This window comes from Neophocaena asiaeorientalis, unplaced genomic scaffold (genome assembly GCF_003031525.2).
Source record: "Neophocaena asiaeorientalis asiaeorientalis breed wild unplaced genomic scaffold, Neophocaena_asiaeorientalis_V1.1 scaffold26, whole genome shotgun sequence".
Classification (NCBI taxonomy): Eukaryota; Metazoa; Chordata; class Mammalia; order Artiodactyla; family Phocoenidae; genus Neophocaena; species Neophocaena asiaeorientalis.
The window spans coordinates 3034315-3049075 of record NW_020173108.1 but is presented as its reverse complement, the minus strand read 5'-3'; the positions used below and the strand labels follow the sequence as shown (position 1 = coordinate 3049075).

At 37.0% G+C, this 14761-nt stretch overlaps 1 protein-coding gene across 4 annotated transcripts in view; it reads left to right on the top strand.

The window, feature by feature from the left end:
* Nucleotides 1-14761, top strand: part of COMMD10 (COMM domain containing 10) — a 159936-nt gene that overhangs the window by 483 nt on the left and 144692 nt on the right. For 2 of the 4 annotated variants that reach the window (XM_024743398.1, XM_024743402.1), the window contains exons 1-4: nt 7-88; nt 1524-1614; nt 10206-10316; nt 12566-12721. In XM_024743398.1, coding sequence (XP_024599166.1) covers nt 48-88; nt 1524-1614; nt 10206-10316; nt 12566-12721 — 399 coding nt within the window. In that variant the 5' untranslated portion in view covers nt 7-47. Of the gene's footprint in view, nt 1-6; nt 131-1523; nt 1615-10205; nt 10317-12565; nt 12722-14761 lie in introns of those variants that run through there. The other 2 variants (XM_024743399.1, XM_024743401.1) reach the window with 2 other exon arrangements.

The following is a 14761-nucleotide window of genomic DNA, read 5'->3' as shown; positions in this document are numbered from 1 at the left end:
GGGCTGCAGGCAGCTGATCCTGGCGGCGGGGCCAGGGAGCTTCGGGGATGGCGGCGTCCGCGGCGCTGATTCTGCGGGAGAGCCCCAGGTAGCCCCGGCTGAGCACGGGGGCAGCGCGGACAGGGCAGGCGTAAGGATGCTGCTGCTGTCTGTCGCCGAGGCGCGGGTGGGGGGCCGGGGCGGAGGGGCAGGTGCGGGGCCGCGGGTGTCCGGAGGGGCGGGCGCGGGGCTGGCGGAGTCGCAGTGCGGGCCCCGCGGGATTGCGCGAGACTGCGGGTGCCTCCACCTGCATGGTAGTTCACCTGCGTGGACTTACAGTGGGCCTGGGCAGCTGAGGTCAGTACGACAGTGTGTGGTCAGTGTCACCGTTACCCGAGGCTGTATCGCAGGTACCCGAGCCAGCCTGGAGTAACACTGAAATCACGTGGAAAGGTATATTCCGTTTCCGTTTTCAGTTCTCTTTCAGACCTCCTGATTATGAGAAAGTCTCCCATTGGTCCCGGATGGTCTTTAATACTTAACACGCGTTAATATACCTTTTCAATCAAGATAGACTAGGCCTCAGGCCAGGAGTTTTGGCTTGTAACAGTATCTAGCCAGAATTTAGTAACATTGGTTTTGTTTTCATTTGATTTCTTTTGAGTTCATTTGTTTATTTAGTTCATTTCTATTTATGGTAGGTAAGTAAGGTCGGCTGTTTATGGTGGTAGATAGTTATGTTTTAAAATAAAATTATTTAAGTAAAAGTGACTCCATTTAATGAAAAATAATAGTGCAGGTGGTGTGTGGATGCAGAAAAGTGCGGAAGTATACAGGCAAATAATTGAGGCTGGAGAATAACTTTGTGTCTAGATTGGACAGGAGTCTTTTTGAAGAAGAGAGTTGTCATTTTGAAGTTTTTCCTTTTTTGATTACTTGAGTTCTGACAGCCAGTTCCTTTTCTCACACCAATGTCCTGGGTAACACATCACATCAGTAAACCATATTCAACGTGGTGCAGTAGAATTGTTCTTACCACATAATTTAAGTTGATTATTACAATTGAAACAGGGTTTTTAAAACAGCTGTGTACTTAGTGACCCCAAATGATATTGTATGTAGTTTTTTTTTTTTTTTTATTCCATTACCTGCCATGCAGCAGTCTTTTCTTTCTATTTTTGGTGTAATTGCCAATTCCCTCCTCCCACTCTTCTCAAAGTTCTGTTTTAAGTGGATACATAAACTTTCACTCCTAAATTAATACCATTCCCCACAGAGTGCAGGCTTCTCCTAGTCGTTTGCCTTGCCCAGAAGAAAGAGAAAATTTACCAGATAGACCTTTTCAACAGATATACTTTTGGGGGTATCTTTTGGAAACATCCTGCCTTTGCTGGCCATCATCTGGTTTTCTTTATTTTACTAAGACTTACCTTGTAGCAAGCAGAGTTGTCGAAATGAAAACTTACAGACAGCTGTACTTACAGTAACTACAGTACCACTTGGGGAAAACTCATTTTAAAACTTTGTTTTATGAATTTATTTAGCATGAAAAAAGCAGTGTCGCTGATAAATGAAATAGATATAGGAAGATTTCCACGATTGCTCACCCGAATTCTTCAAAAACTTCACCTGAAGGTTTGTATGTTTGCGCTTCTATAGATTATAATATATTCTTGTGATTCTACAGCAACTCTAGGTTTCTACTTGAAGTACCTTTTGCGAGGTATTGTTCTCCAGCAGGTCCTCAGGAACACCGGGTCTCTAGAAAATTTGATAATATCCCACGGTCAGAAGTTTGGGAACTTCTGTCTTCATTCAAATTAATTTTTTTAAATCATGGAACTTTTCAGAGTATATTTTATGGTAGTGTTAATAGTAAATATTTAAGCGTGAATGTTGTGTGCAAAATTTTCCAGATGTGTTTGACCAGGGAACTGTTTTATCATGGTATTTATTTTGGGACCAAGGCTCTGTGGAACACGCTTTGGGACAATTCTGATATCATGATTTCATTCTTTGTCTTAAAAATAACTCTGTAGTGTTGCTATCAACCAGTATGTAATTTTTCATTTAATCTTTCTCTTCCACTTTTATTTTAAGAGTGTGGTTATCTTGGATATATTGATGCCTAGTAATTCATTACTTGGTTAACTTGCTAACATTACTTAGTTAACTTCTTTACCAGGTTAATAAAATTTAATTCCATTCAACATGTGTTTAAGGAGTGCCCATTAACTGCTCTGCCTGGTGCAAAGTATCACCATTAAATGAGAACCCAGACTCTTACCTCTTCTTTTTCCTGGCCAGAGACCAGTCCCAAAGCCCTGCCCTTTCTCCCTCTGAAGTATCTGTCAAATCCAAGTTCTCTTCGTAATCTGAGTTCAGAGCCTTATTATTTCTCCCTTGGACTACAACAGTTACCTTCAAACTGGTACCGCTGTCTATAGTCTTCTACCTTCTTATCACTTCTTCATGGTGCTGTTCCATTTATATTTCCAAATATTTTTTTCCTAAAAAAAAAAAAGTTGATCATATCTTTACAGTGTTCAAAGCCATCAATGACTTTCCATTGCTCATGGGGAAAAGTTCATATTCCTTAACATTGTATTATAATAACGTTACAATATAGGTACAGTCTGTGTTTTCCCCACTTTGCAAGTGTTTCAGCTACCCTGGATGCTCTTTTACTGGAACATACTGTGAACTTTTCGACTTGGTGTCTGTGTAATATACTCTTTCCCTTACCTGAAATATCTTCCCTTCTTTAGTGAATAAACTATTCATCTTTCAAGGATTTGACAGTCCTACTCTCAGCAGCTCATCCTCTCTTCTTTGCTTCTAAAACACTTGGTTCGTCCTCACCTCACTTTAGTACTACATCATAAGTATTTGTTTCATGATTACAGGGTCTCTCTCTGACCTTGAATACTTTAAGTATCATGTCTTACTCATCTTTATATTTCCCACACTTGATACATTGATAGTTATGCAGTTGGCACTCAATAGCTATTCTTAGAGTTCATTCTTTTCCTTGCCATGGGACACACAAAATGAATATAGGTTCTCTGAATTCCTGCCTATAAGGAATTTGTGATGTAGAAGGAGAAACAGGAGGAACAACCACAGTAACAATAGCAGCTACATTCTGTGGTGTTTGCTCTTCACAGTTCCATTACCTGCTCTGTGACCGGTGCTGTTCTAATGGCTTTGTGGTATTAACTCATCTGATCCTCACAGCACCCTTAGGAAGTAAGAACTGTTGTCATCCTTATTTTATCCATGAAGAAACTGAGATAGAGACCAGTTAAGTAATTTGCCCAAGGTCACACAGCTAGCTAGTAAGGCAGTCTGGCTCCAGAATCCATCCCTCTGACCCATTACAGTAAAGCTCAGGAAAGAGTGTGAAACGGTATATAAATCAGTCCCAAAGTGAATGACGCAGGCAGTTGATACAGAGTTTCGATTGTCTGAGTTGGTGGCTGCCTTTTTTATTTTATTGTATTTTTCAGTTGAAGTATAGTTGATTTACAGTGTTGTGGGTGGCTGCCTTCTTAAACACATACAAAGTGATATGGGACACAAAACACTTATATACATCTTTTGTTCTTCATACTGAGGGAGGATGGAACATCTGCAGGAAACTCGTGACCCTCTGGAGTTGAGAAAACATTAATATCTATCTTAGAGTAACTGAATGGCCAAAGCATTCCACAGAGGTGTTTGAATGCTGTGCCTTCAGAGGTGGGGCGTGGAGGTGAGAAGGTGTGGTTGTTGAGAGCTGAAGCAGCTGAGGACAGAAACATCTGTATTTGATTACTTGCCTGCAGAAAGTCAGGAGAGAAAGTCAGGAAAGGGGCAACCCATCCCCACTCCCCCAACCCGCCCGGACAGTTTTAGGGAATGTTCTTCCAGAGGGACTCCAGTTGTGATAAGGGCTCTTACCAAAGAGTTGGCAGCGACATCTCAGATCTGCCAGCTTTCTTTTATGTACTCTTGGTCTGTCAGGTTGGCCTTTGCCTTGGGACAAGCAGAGTCCTGAGAGCGGTGAAACCGCATGCAGGTAAGTTGGTGAAGAGGTTTAGGGATTTGGTTGCTGTTCTTAATGTTATCAGCTTGACACTTTGATTTTACCAAGTTTGATCTTGGTAAAATGGGATTGTGGGCAGAGGGTATCTGTTTTTGTCCAGACTGGTTCCTTGAAATCTCTAGTAGAAATGAACATGGGGAAAATAAGCTTAGGTATAGAATATGGGCACGCCTAAGTATGGGTCTGAGCATCTATTGCTGAGCAGTCGTGGCATATAGGAATACTTGGGAATTTTGGGTGGTTTGTTACCAATGTGTGGAGGGTGCTGGTGGCCTTTAATGCCCAGGAACTTTGTTTTTTTAACTTTTTATATTATATTGGAGTATAGTTGATTAACAACATTGTGTTAGTTTCATATGTACAGCAGAGTGATTCAGTTATACGTATATACAGATCTATTGTTTTTCAAATTCTTTTCCCATTTAGGTTGTTACATAATATTGAGCAGAGTTCCCTGTGCTGTACAGTAGGCCCGTGTTCGTTATCTATTTTAAGTATAGGAGTGTGTACGTGTCAATCCCAACCTCCCTAACTATCCCTTCCCCCCTGGTAACCATAAGTTTGTTTTCTAAGTCTGCGAGTCTGTTTCTGTTTTGTAAATAAGTTCATTTATATCTTTTTTTTAGATTCCGCATATAAGCGATATCATTTGATACTTGTCTTTCTCTGTCTGACTTACTTCACTCAGTTTGACAATCTCTAGGTCCATCCATGTTGCTGCAAATGGCATTATTTCATTCTTTTTAATGGCTGAGTAATATTCCATTGTATATGTGTACCTTTAAATGTCTTGCAGTGAGTAGGACAGTCCTGTACAAAGAATTGTCTCATCCTGCATGCTAATAGAGTCTGCCTTGGGAAACACTGAAGGAGATCAGAGTAACTTCCTTATCTGTGAACTTAAAAATAAACATTTGTGGCCTCTACGTTTTTAAAATAGCTGTCACAACTCATGCAATTAAAAAAAAACCCTCATATACCTTGCTCCAGAGACTCTTAGGCCCTCCCACAAAGCCTATTGATGTTACTGTGTTATATGTCTAGTTCTGCAAGATGAGGTGTCTGGATTTCTGGCCATGGCCGACTAGCAACAGCAAACTGGGGGGTGAAGGCGCTCCTGTGATGGGGCATGTAGGCAGTTGCAAGAATTAACTGCTGAGTATAGATTGAAATGGAAGAATTATGAAAATCAGACACAAGAAATACAAAAGCAAAGAAATCTGAGGGTTTTTTCTGAAGTGAAAAATCATCAGCGTATCTTAGCAGTTCTTTAGGAAACTAACTGCAGCATGGAACTTGGATGCTCATAATTATGATCTGACTTACTGCAAGAATCTAGTGTAATCCAATATACTTCGTTTACAGAAGTCTAGAATCGGTGCTGTACACTTCAGAAAGATTGCTTTTAAAAGTTTAAAATAAAAGTTCTTTTATTTGATAGATTGACTTGCGGGCACCACCATATTTCCTCAGTATGACAGATAGAGAAGTCTCATTATATTAATGTAAAGGACAGTCACAGATGTAAACCCCAGCATACAGAAGTGCCTGAGGAGTTTGTTGTGTATGGAGGGTGTTGCTGGCATTTAATGCCCTGGGACTTTAAATGTCCTAACGATGTGCAGCACGGTCCTGTTCAAAGAAGAACTGGCCTCACCTATGTGGACAGAAAAAGAAAAGAGTAGCTTATCTCTGAAAATGCATTTATTTTGTACTTAATATAAGCTGGAGGGCTTCTTACAACTTAGTTTATTAGGTTAAAATGATATATACATACATTTTAAATTATGGCACATGCAGACTACTAGGACCATGTGTTCTTCCATTGTGGTGTTGGTGTGTGTGTATGCCTGTGTATGTGAGTCAGAGCTTGGATTCTGGACCACAGGCCTCTCTTGTCTCTAAAGCCGTGCTCTGAGTTTTTAAAACCTAATTGCCTTCATAATTATTTAGATAGTATACTGTCTTCATAGAATAGAAGATCCGTATAACTTTCTGAGGAATGTGACCTGATTTCAACTATATGCGGAATTAAGATGAGTTCACTCATCGTGCATGTTAAGAAAATAAATTCTTCAAAAAAAGAAAAAGTTGGAAGAATGGATTTTTTGATTTGTTCTTTTTTTGTGCCCTTAAAGTTCAAAATAGAGTACTTAAGTGAAGTGTTTCAGTTACATTTTAAATTTCACAAATAGTTTATGAGGAAGTTTTTGTTTTAAGACATTTAAACAACGTGGACGAACTGAAATGCCCCCCTTGGCTAACTCTTGCCCCTTCCTCCATCTTGATTCTCTCCTGTGTGAGTTATCTATTGCTGAATTGCAACTTTCCCCCAAATTTAGCAGATTATACCAACAATAAACATTTATTGTCTCTCACCCTTCCTGTAAGTCAGGAATTTAGCAGTGGCTTGGCTGGGTGGTCCTGGCTTGGGGTTCTCTTGAAACTGCTCTCAGATGTTGGTTGGGGCAGCTGGTACCTGAAGTTTTGACTGGGGTACAGGATTTCCTTCTAACATGGCTAGATGGTGGCACCAGTTAGTTCCTTGTCACGTGGGCCTTTGCTCCTGACATGGAAGTTGTCTTCTTCCAGAATGAGTGGTCCAAGAGAGGGAGGTGCTGTCCTTTTCATGACCTAGGCTTGGATATCACATACCTTCACTTTTACTATATTCTATTGGTTAGAAGTAAGTCAGTAAGTCTGGCTCATATTCAGGGGAGACGAAATTAGGCTCCATCTTTTGAACAGAGGAGTGTTAAAAGAATTTGCAGATATGATAAAACCACCACACCTCCCTAGAAGTAGTCTTTGTTGTCGATTTGGTTTTCATCTTTCCAGGTCTTTTTTTCAAGTATTAATAAATACAGATGTGCAAACATATGTGCATGCATATATAAATAGAAATTTTTGGTTTTTATATAAATGCATTCATAAGTGGCATTATACTGTTTACCTTTTTCACTTATCACTTGTATCAAATATCTTTCCATGTCAAGCCATACAGCAGTTATTCTTTTTAAATACTGTTTTTCCTTTCTGCCTGTGTATATATGCTTATGGCATATGCTTTTTAAATATATAGAAAAAATTAACATCCATTTTCCAATTAAAATTTAAGTTTTGGGCTTCCCTGGTGGCACAGTGGTTGAGGGTCCGCCTGCCGATGCAGGGGACACGGGTTCGTTGCAGTGAGGGGCCCGCGTCCCGAAAAAAAAAAAAAAAAAAAAAATTAAGTTTCTTGGACACTTGCTCTCTAATTTTATAAACGTGGGCCTTAAATTTCTCCCACTGAGAGGGTAAAAACGAATATATCTCCTTTACTTTCTCTTCAACACCCAGATATGTGTGGGTTACTTTTGGTACCTAGGAAGAAGTTAACCTGCTTCTGTCTGGAAGCAAATAGAGTGACTTACATTTAATATTGATCTACCCAGTGTCGTTGCCAGAGCAAGATATTGACTATGGATTTGGAACTTTGTTTCATGGCTGTATTTTATTCTCCATTTGTTGTTCTGCTCACATATTTTAAGCACCACCTTCTTTTAAGGGTGCACGTTTCATGTACCAGTGGATGGGGGGGTGATACACGTTCCCTTGTCCCCCTTCACTCCAAACCACTTTATTAATATGATGCCCTTGAAGATCTTGAGAGTGTCCCTTTTCTTGCTCTTTTTAAAAATGTCTCGGGACTTCCCTGGCGGTCCAGTGGTTAAGAATCTGCCTTCCAATGCAGGGGAAGTGGGTTCGATCCCTGGTCGGGGAGCTAAGATCCCACATGCCTCGTGGCCAAAAAACCAAAACATAAAGCAGAAGCAGTATTGTAACAAATTCAATAAAGACTTTAAAAATGGTCCACATCAAAAAAAAAAAACTTAAAAAAAAGTCTCATTTTCTTGTACATATTGAGGACACTGAAGTTTATTTTTCTATGTGCTCAATCACTATTTTTATTTTGTCAGAATATCTCATTTGGTGTACATTTAAAGGAATCAGATTGACAAACTTGGAAGTTAAATTGTACATATCCATTGAATTTAATGCAACATGTGGTTCATTGATTGTACATGAGTAATACTGTTATTCTCTTCCTCATATTGGTAAAGTCTGGTGCTGTAGGTCATTATTTCAAGAAGGTGTATGGTAGTCACAGAAATTCTGGAACTTTAAAGTCAAAACATTGCTCTTGAGGTAAGTGATTGGCATTTTGGCCAAATTGGGTTCATGCTTTTCTCAGTCATAAAACAGGTAGTAGATACTGGGAGTTCTGGTGACTAGCCTCCCCAAACCAAAAATACGCCAGCTTAGAGTTCTAACGCTGCTTCCCTTGAGCAATTGTAAAGTTGTACCTCATCCTAAGCTGTTAAGGCATGGACTTCTGAAACTTCTCCATGTAGCTGTTGGGGAGAGGCAGCAACAGGGAAAGTTGTTTTTGGTATGTGTGGATAAAGTATTTTTATTTGAAAGCAGTTCTAATAGTGTATATTTTTCATACTTGAAAAACCAGTCTTTAGATCAAGGAGATTATTTTGGAAGTGAAAGAAAGGAGACTAGCCAGAACTTATACTCAGATGGCTAACTTCTTTCTTTCATATATTGCTTATGAAAGTAATGTGTGTAATGTGTAAGTTTCAGAAAATATTAAAATTATCAAAAAGACTTAATTTCTTGCTTTATATATGCTCTTATAATAATCCATACTTTTGCAGAACTCATTAAAAAGGGAAGTTATTGGAACAATTATTTGTTTTTAATTTGTCTTTCTAACTACAGGATAGTACTCCTGAGGACATAAACTATCTATGTAGCACATAAGTACTCAGTAAATATATATATATGTGTGTGTGTGTGTGTGTGTGTATATATATATATTTTTTTTTTTAATATATATATATATTTTTTTTGTACTTCTGCAGTATCAGTTGTGATTTCTCCTCTTTCATTTCTTATTTTGTTTATTTGGGTCTTCTCTCTTTTCTTCTTAGTGAGCCTGGCCAGAGGTTTGTCAATTTTGTTTACCCTTTCAAAGAACCAGCTCTTGGTTTTATTGATTTTTTTTCTATTGTTTTTTTCATCTCTATTATATTTATCTCCTCTCTGACCTTTATTAGCTCCTTCTTCTGAATTTAGGTTTTGTTTGTTTTTCTTTTTCTAATTCTTTTAAGTGGTGGGTTAGATTGTTTGAGATTTTTGTTGTTTCTTAAAGCCTGTATCACTGTAAATTTCCCTTTAAGAATTGCTTTTGCTGCATCCCATAACCCATTGACTTTTAATAAAATAATCCTAAGGGTTAAACTAGTTGCCACCTCTCTATCTGATGGGAATCCTGGTACTAGGTAATGGAGGATGTAGATAAAGGTTCCCAAGGTTAACGGTTGTTATCTGTTTAATGCTTCCAGGGTAGGCTCCCTCTTATTAAATGCCTGCAGGGGCTTAGGGCTAGGTAAGGTCATATACTGACAGAGGTTTTGGGGTGAGTTGGGGGGAGGAAAGAGCTACCAAAGAAAAGGAGCCCCCAGGTATTTTCTGTCTTAAAATGCTGTTCTCTTAAATGGAGATTTTGCTTTGGGCTCTTAGAAGAGTTTCTGGGGCCCATTATAATTGCATAGTATTATTACAGAGAAGGTGTTCCCCCCCCAATGTTTTTTTAATTTTCTTTATCAATTTTTATTTTATACTGGAATATAGTTGATTATAAAGTTGTGAGTAAAGATGGAGATTACTATTAATTATTGTTAACATATTGGGGTTTTACCTTGTAGTATTGTTTTTTCTAAATGTCCATTTTTAAAAAAAAATTTTTTTATACAGCAGGTTCTTTTTAGTTATCCATTTTATACATATTAGTGTATATGTTAAATGTCCATCATTTATGTTATTTACCTTTATTTTCCACCTCCTATACATCATAGAATTGAAAATACTGGGTTTTTTTAATGAAATTTATTTGGCAAGAGCCAGGTAATGAACTGTACTATGATTTTAAGATATTGAAATTTAGAGACACATCAGTTTCTTTCTAGGATGGATTTACTTTCTTTCTTTCAAGTTCTCATTGTCATATGAATAAATGAATCTTCTGTTGAGTATCTGAGTTTTGAATACCTGAGTGTATGCTAATAGATTGCTTTCTGTGTTGTAGGCTGAGAATAGTTTCAGTGAAGAAGAGGAAGAAAAACTTCAAGCTGCATTTTCTCTGGAGAGACAAGATCTTCACCTAGTTCTTGAAACAATATCTTTTATTTTAGAACAGGTATTTTTATTGCCCCAAATTTCCTAACCGTGGTTTGTTTACTACATGTTTGCATTGCTGTGATATCTATAACATTTTATCTTATTTTTCTCAAGTATACAGATGGAAGCTGTGAATATGTTTTATCAAAAAATTTTGATGTAGTAAAAAAATTTTGAATGTGTGATTTTTTCCCATGGTATTGCGTTCTACTAAAACAGTCTTAGTGTTGAGCAGCGTGAGTAAAGTATTTGACAATATGAGTCAAGACTTCGTCGACTTGAGACAGTTAGAAAGGATTCAGATTTATTGTTACTTGGTATAATAATTTGGAAAAAAAATTTGGAAAAATGAACACATTTTATTTAAGAAATTTAATAAATGATTTTGGAGTATCTATTTGACTAGGTTGATAAAACATTTAGAAAAGAAATATTTGTCAAAGGACCTTTTGTCATACTATTTCTTCCTACTGAGCTGTTCTTCTGCATCCCTTCTTTACATCTAAATTCAGTTCATTGTTCAAGTTCATTGTTCTGTTAAAATCACATCTCCTCCCACTGCAGCCTTGACCCCTTATACTTGCAGTCCTCCCCTTATTTGGATTCCTTTTATGCTTGGCTCATCATGGTAGAGCACATTGTTAGTCTTTTCATTATTTCATGTATGTCAGTTGTGTCTCCTTCACTAAGTCTTGAATTTGTATGGGGCCAGGATCACATTTTCTGTGCATCTTATGTAAATGTAGCATATTGCTGGGCTAAAAATAATTTTTTTTTAACATCTTTATTGGAGTGTAATTGCTTTACAATGTTGGGTTAGTTTCTGCTGTATAACAAAGTGAATCAGCTATATGTATACATACATCCCCATATCCCCTCCCTCTTGCGTGTCCCTCCCACCCTCCCTATCCCACCCCTCTAGGTGGTCACAAAGCACTGAGCTGATCTCCTTGTGCTATGCAGCTGCTTCCCACTAGCTATTTTACACTTGGTAGTGTATATATGTCAATGTTACTCTCTCACTTCGTCCCAGCTTACCCTTCCCCCTCCCCGTGTCCTCAAGTCCATTCTCTATGTCTGCATCTTTATTCCTGTCCTGCCCCTAGGTTCATCAGAACCTTTTTTTTTTCTTTTTAAGATTCCATATATATGGGTTAGCATACAGTATTTGTTTTTCTCTTTCTGACTTACTTCACTCTGTATGACAGACTCTAGGTCCATCCACCTCACTACAAATGACTCAATTTTGTTTCTTTTTATGGCTGAGTAATATTCTATTGTATATATGTGCCACATCTTCTTTATCCATTCATTGGTCAGTGGACACTTAGGTTGCTTCCATGTCCTGGCTGTTGTAAATAGCGTTGCAATGAACATTGTGGTACATGACTCCTTTCAAATTATGGTTTTCTCAGGGTATATGCCCAGTAGTGGGATTGCTGGGTCATACGGTAGTTCTAGTTTTAGTTTTTTAAGGAACCTCCATACTGTTCTCCATAGTGGCTATAAAAATAGATTCTTAATAAATTCCTGTTGTTTGATTAAGTAGAATACTTGTGAAGTAAAAGTTTATTTCACAATAAACAATACTGTAGCTTTCTGGGCATTCTAGTGAATAGATACCGTTAGGACGACAAGCTGCTAGGCACCTACTACGTGCAGCCTTATACAGGTTACAGATCATAAAGATGATTATGGTTCTTATCCTTGGTGAACCTTCAGTAGAAGAAAAGGATAACTGAATAGGGCAGAGCAGCCTGGGGTTTATGAGGAAGTTTTTTCAGAATAATGTAAAAAACAACAGGTATCACCGTAAAAAAGTTTTCAGTTTTTTGTTATATATTACCTAGGAAGTTGGTAGATGAATGTGGTTTTGAGAAAGTATTTCTTGGAAAAATTTTGATAGTTGGGAAACAAAACCACTATGTACTTATTTGAAATAATGAAGTGAAATAAGGAAATGAACTTTTAATTAGGGTACCATTTACATAGCCAAAGCAAAGAAGTTTTGCTGTTAAGTGGATTTAGTATTACTTAAACCACAGGCAAAAATGAAGCAGTTTAGCTTGAATAATTTAGGCCATTTAATTCTGAATCTTCCAGCCCTTGGTTGAGTATATTATTATTTGTAAAATAATAAAAAAATTTCTGCAGCAGAAATATGAAATTTTTAAAATTTAAATCATTTAAAATAATGTATTTGATTACAGTTCAAGGTCTCTGTATGAACTGTAGGGATATATATAATTTTTTTTTCCTCTTTAATAGGCAGTCTATTACAATGTGAAGCCAGCAGCTTTGCAGCAGCAGTTAGAGAACATTCATCTTAGACAAGACAAAGCAGAAGCATTTGTCAGTGCTTGGTCTTCTATGGGTCAAGAAACAATAGAAAAATTCAGGCAGAGGATCCTTGCACCGCACAAGGTATAGTATATACTACTCAAAAGATATTTTTAATGTGTATGTATGGCATAAATTATTATATCTGAAAAGTTCTGCTCTCCTCTTCTATTTTCTGGAAATATTTGTGATTGGTGTTATTTTGCATTTTCACCAGCATTATATGAGCATTCCAGTAGTTCCAAATCCTTGTCAGCTCTTGGTATTGTCAGTTGTCTGTATTAAAGCTATTCTTTTAGGTTTTGTAATCATATCTTGTGTTTTGAATTTACATTTCCCTAATAACAGATTATGATGATTATCTTTTTATGTAGTTACTTGCCATCCATATATCTCCTTTTGTGAAGTGTCTGTTCAGACCTTTTGTCTAACTGTATTTCCACACTGTGACAGATAATTATAGTAATATAAATATAAAGGACAATTACAAGTGTAAATCCCAGCATACAGAAATGCATGGGTTTTGTTTTTGTTCTTGTGTTTTTAGTTGTTACAATTTGTAGAAGGTATTTGTTTTCTTTCTGTTGAGTTTTCTGAATCTTTTGAGTCCTTTGTCAGATATATGATTTGCAGATATTTTCTCTTAGTCTGTAGCTTTCCTTTTTAGTGTCTAACAGTGTCTTTTGCAAAGTAAAACCTTTAAAATCTGATCAAGTTTGATTTATCATTTTTTTCTTTTATTGATACTGCCTTTGGTTTTGTATCTAAGAATTTGTAGCTTAATGCAATGTCACAAACTTTTGTTTTCTTCTAAGTGTTTTATAGTTTGTGTTTTACATTTAAGTCTAACATCCAGTTTGGGTTAATTTTATATAAGCCATGAGGTACAGGTCCAAGTTCTTTTTTTTTTTCTGATATGGATGTTCATTTGTTTCAGCATAATTATTGATAACATCCTTTTGTTATTGAATTGCCTTAGCCCCTTTGTCAAAAATCGTTTGACATACTTGTGTATCTCTTTCTAGATTCTCTTTTTGGTTTCATTTATCTATTTGTCTATCTTTATGCCAATATCATGCTGCTTTAATTACTGTAGCTTTGTAGTAAGTCTTAAAATCAAATATTGTTAATCTGCTGACTTTGTTCTTTTTAATAATTGTTTTGGCTGTTCTAGTTTCTTTACCTTTCAATACAAATTTGAAAACCAGGTTTTTTAATATCTGCAAAAACTCCTTTAATTTATAGGTCACTTTGTAGATAAATGACTTCTTAACAATATTGAGTATATCTCCATTTATTTAGGTCTTGTTTGATTTCTTATATCAGTGTTTTTCATTTTTCAGCATATTTTGTTAGATTTGAACACTCTTAACCTAAGTGTCTTTTTTGTAGCTGTTGTAAATGGTACTGGTTTTAAAATTTTGGTTTCTAGTTGTTTACTGCTAGTATATAGAAACACAATTGATTTTTATATATTGATATTGTATTCAAGACCTTGGTAAACTCACAAATTAGTTATAGCAGTTTTTTTGGTGGTTTTCCTTGTGATTTTCTTGTAGAAAGTCAGATTGTTCATGAATATAGAGATAGTTTTATTTCTTCCTTTTCAGTTTGCTCAGCTTTTGTTTTTCCTGCCTTACTGTACTGACTAGGACTTCTAATATGATGTTGAATAAGATTGGTAAGTTTGAACATCGTGCTTTGTTCCCAGTTTTAGAGAGGAAGCATTCAGTCTCTCATCATTAAGTAGGATGCTGGGGACTTCCCTGGTAGTCCAGTGGTTAAGACTCCTCGCTTCCATGGCAGGGGCACAGGTTCAATCCCTGGTCAGGGAAGTAAGATCCTGCATGCTGGGCGGTACGGCAAAAAAAATTAAAAAGAGAGTAGGATGGTGGTTACCAGGGACTGGGGCTGGGGTAGGGAAATGGAGGCAATGTTGTTCAAAGAATACAAATTTCCAGTTATAAGATGAATAAATTCTGGGGATCTAATGTGTAAAGTAGAAACAAAAAGATGCTAGGTATGGGTTTTTAGAATATGCCCAGTAATTAAAGCAGTATTGTTTTCATTTCTCTCTTTTTCTTTTAAACTCTACATTCTAAGAGCTCTCAAGTGTCCTCCACA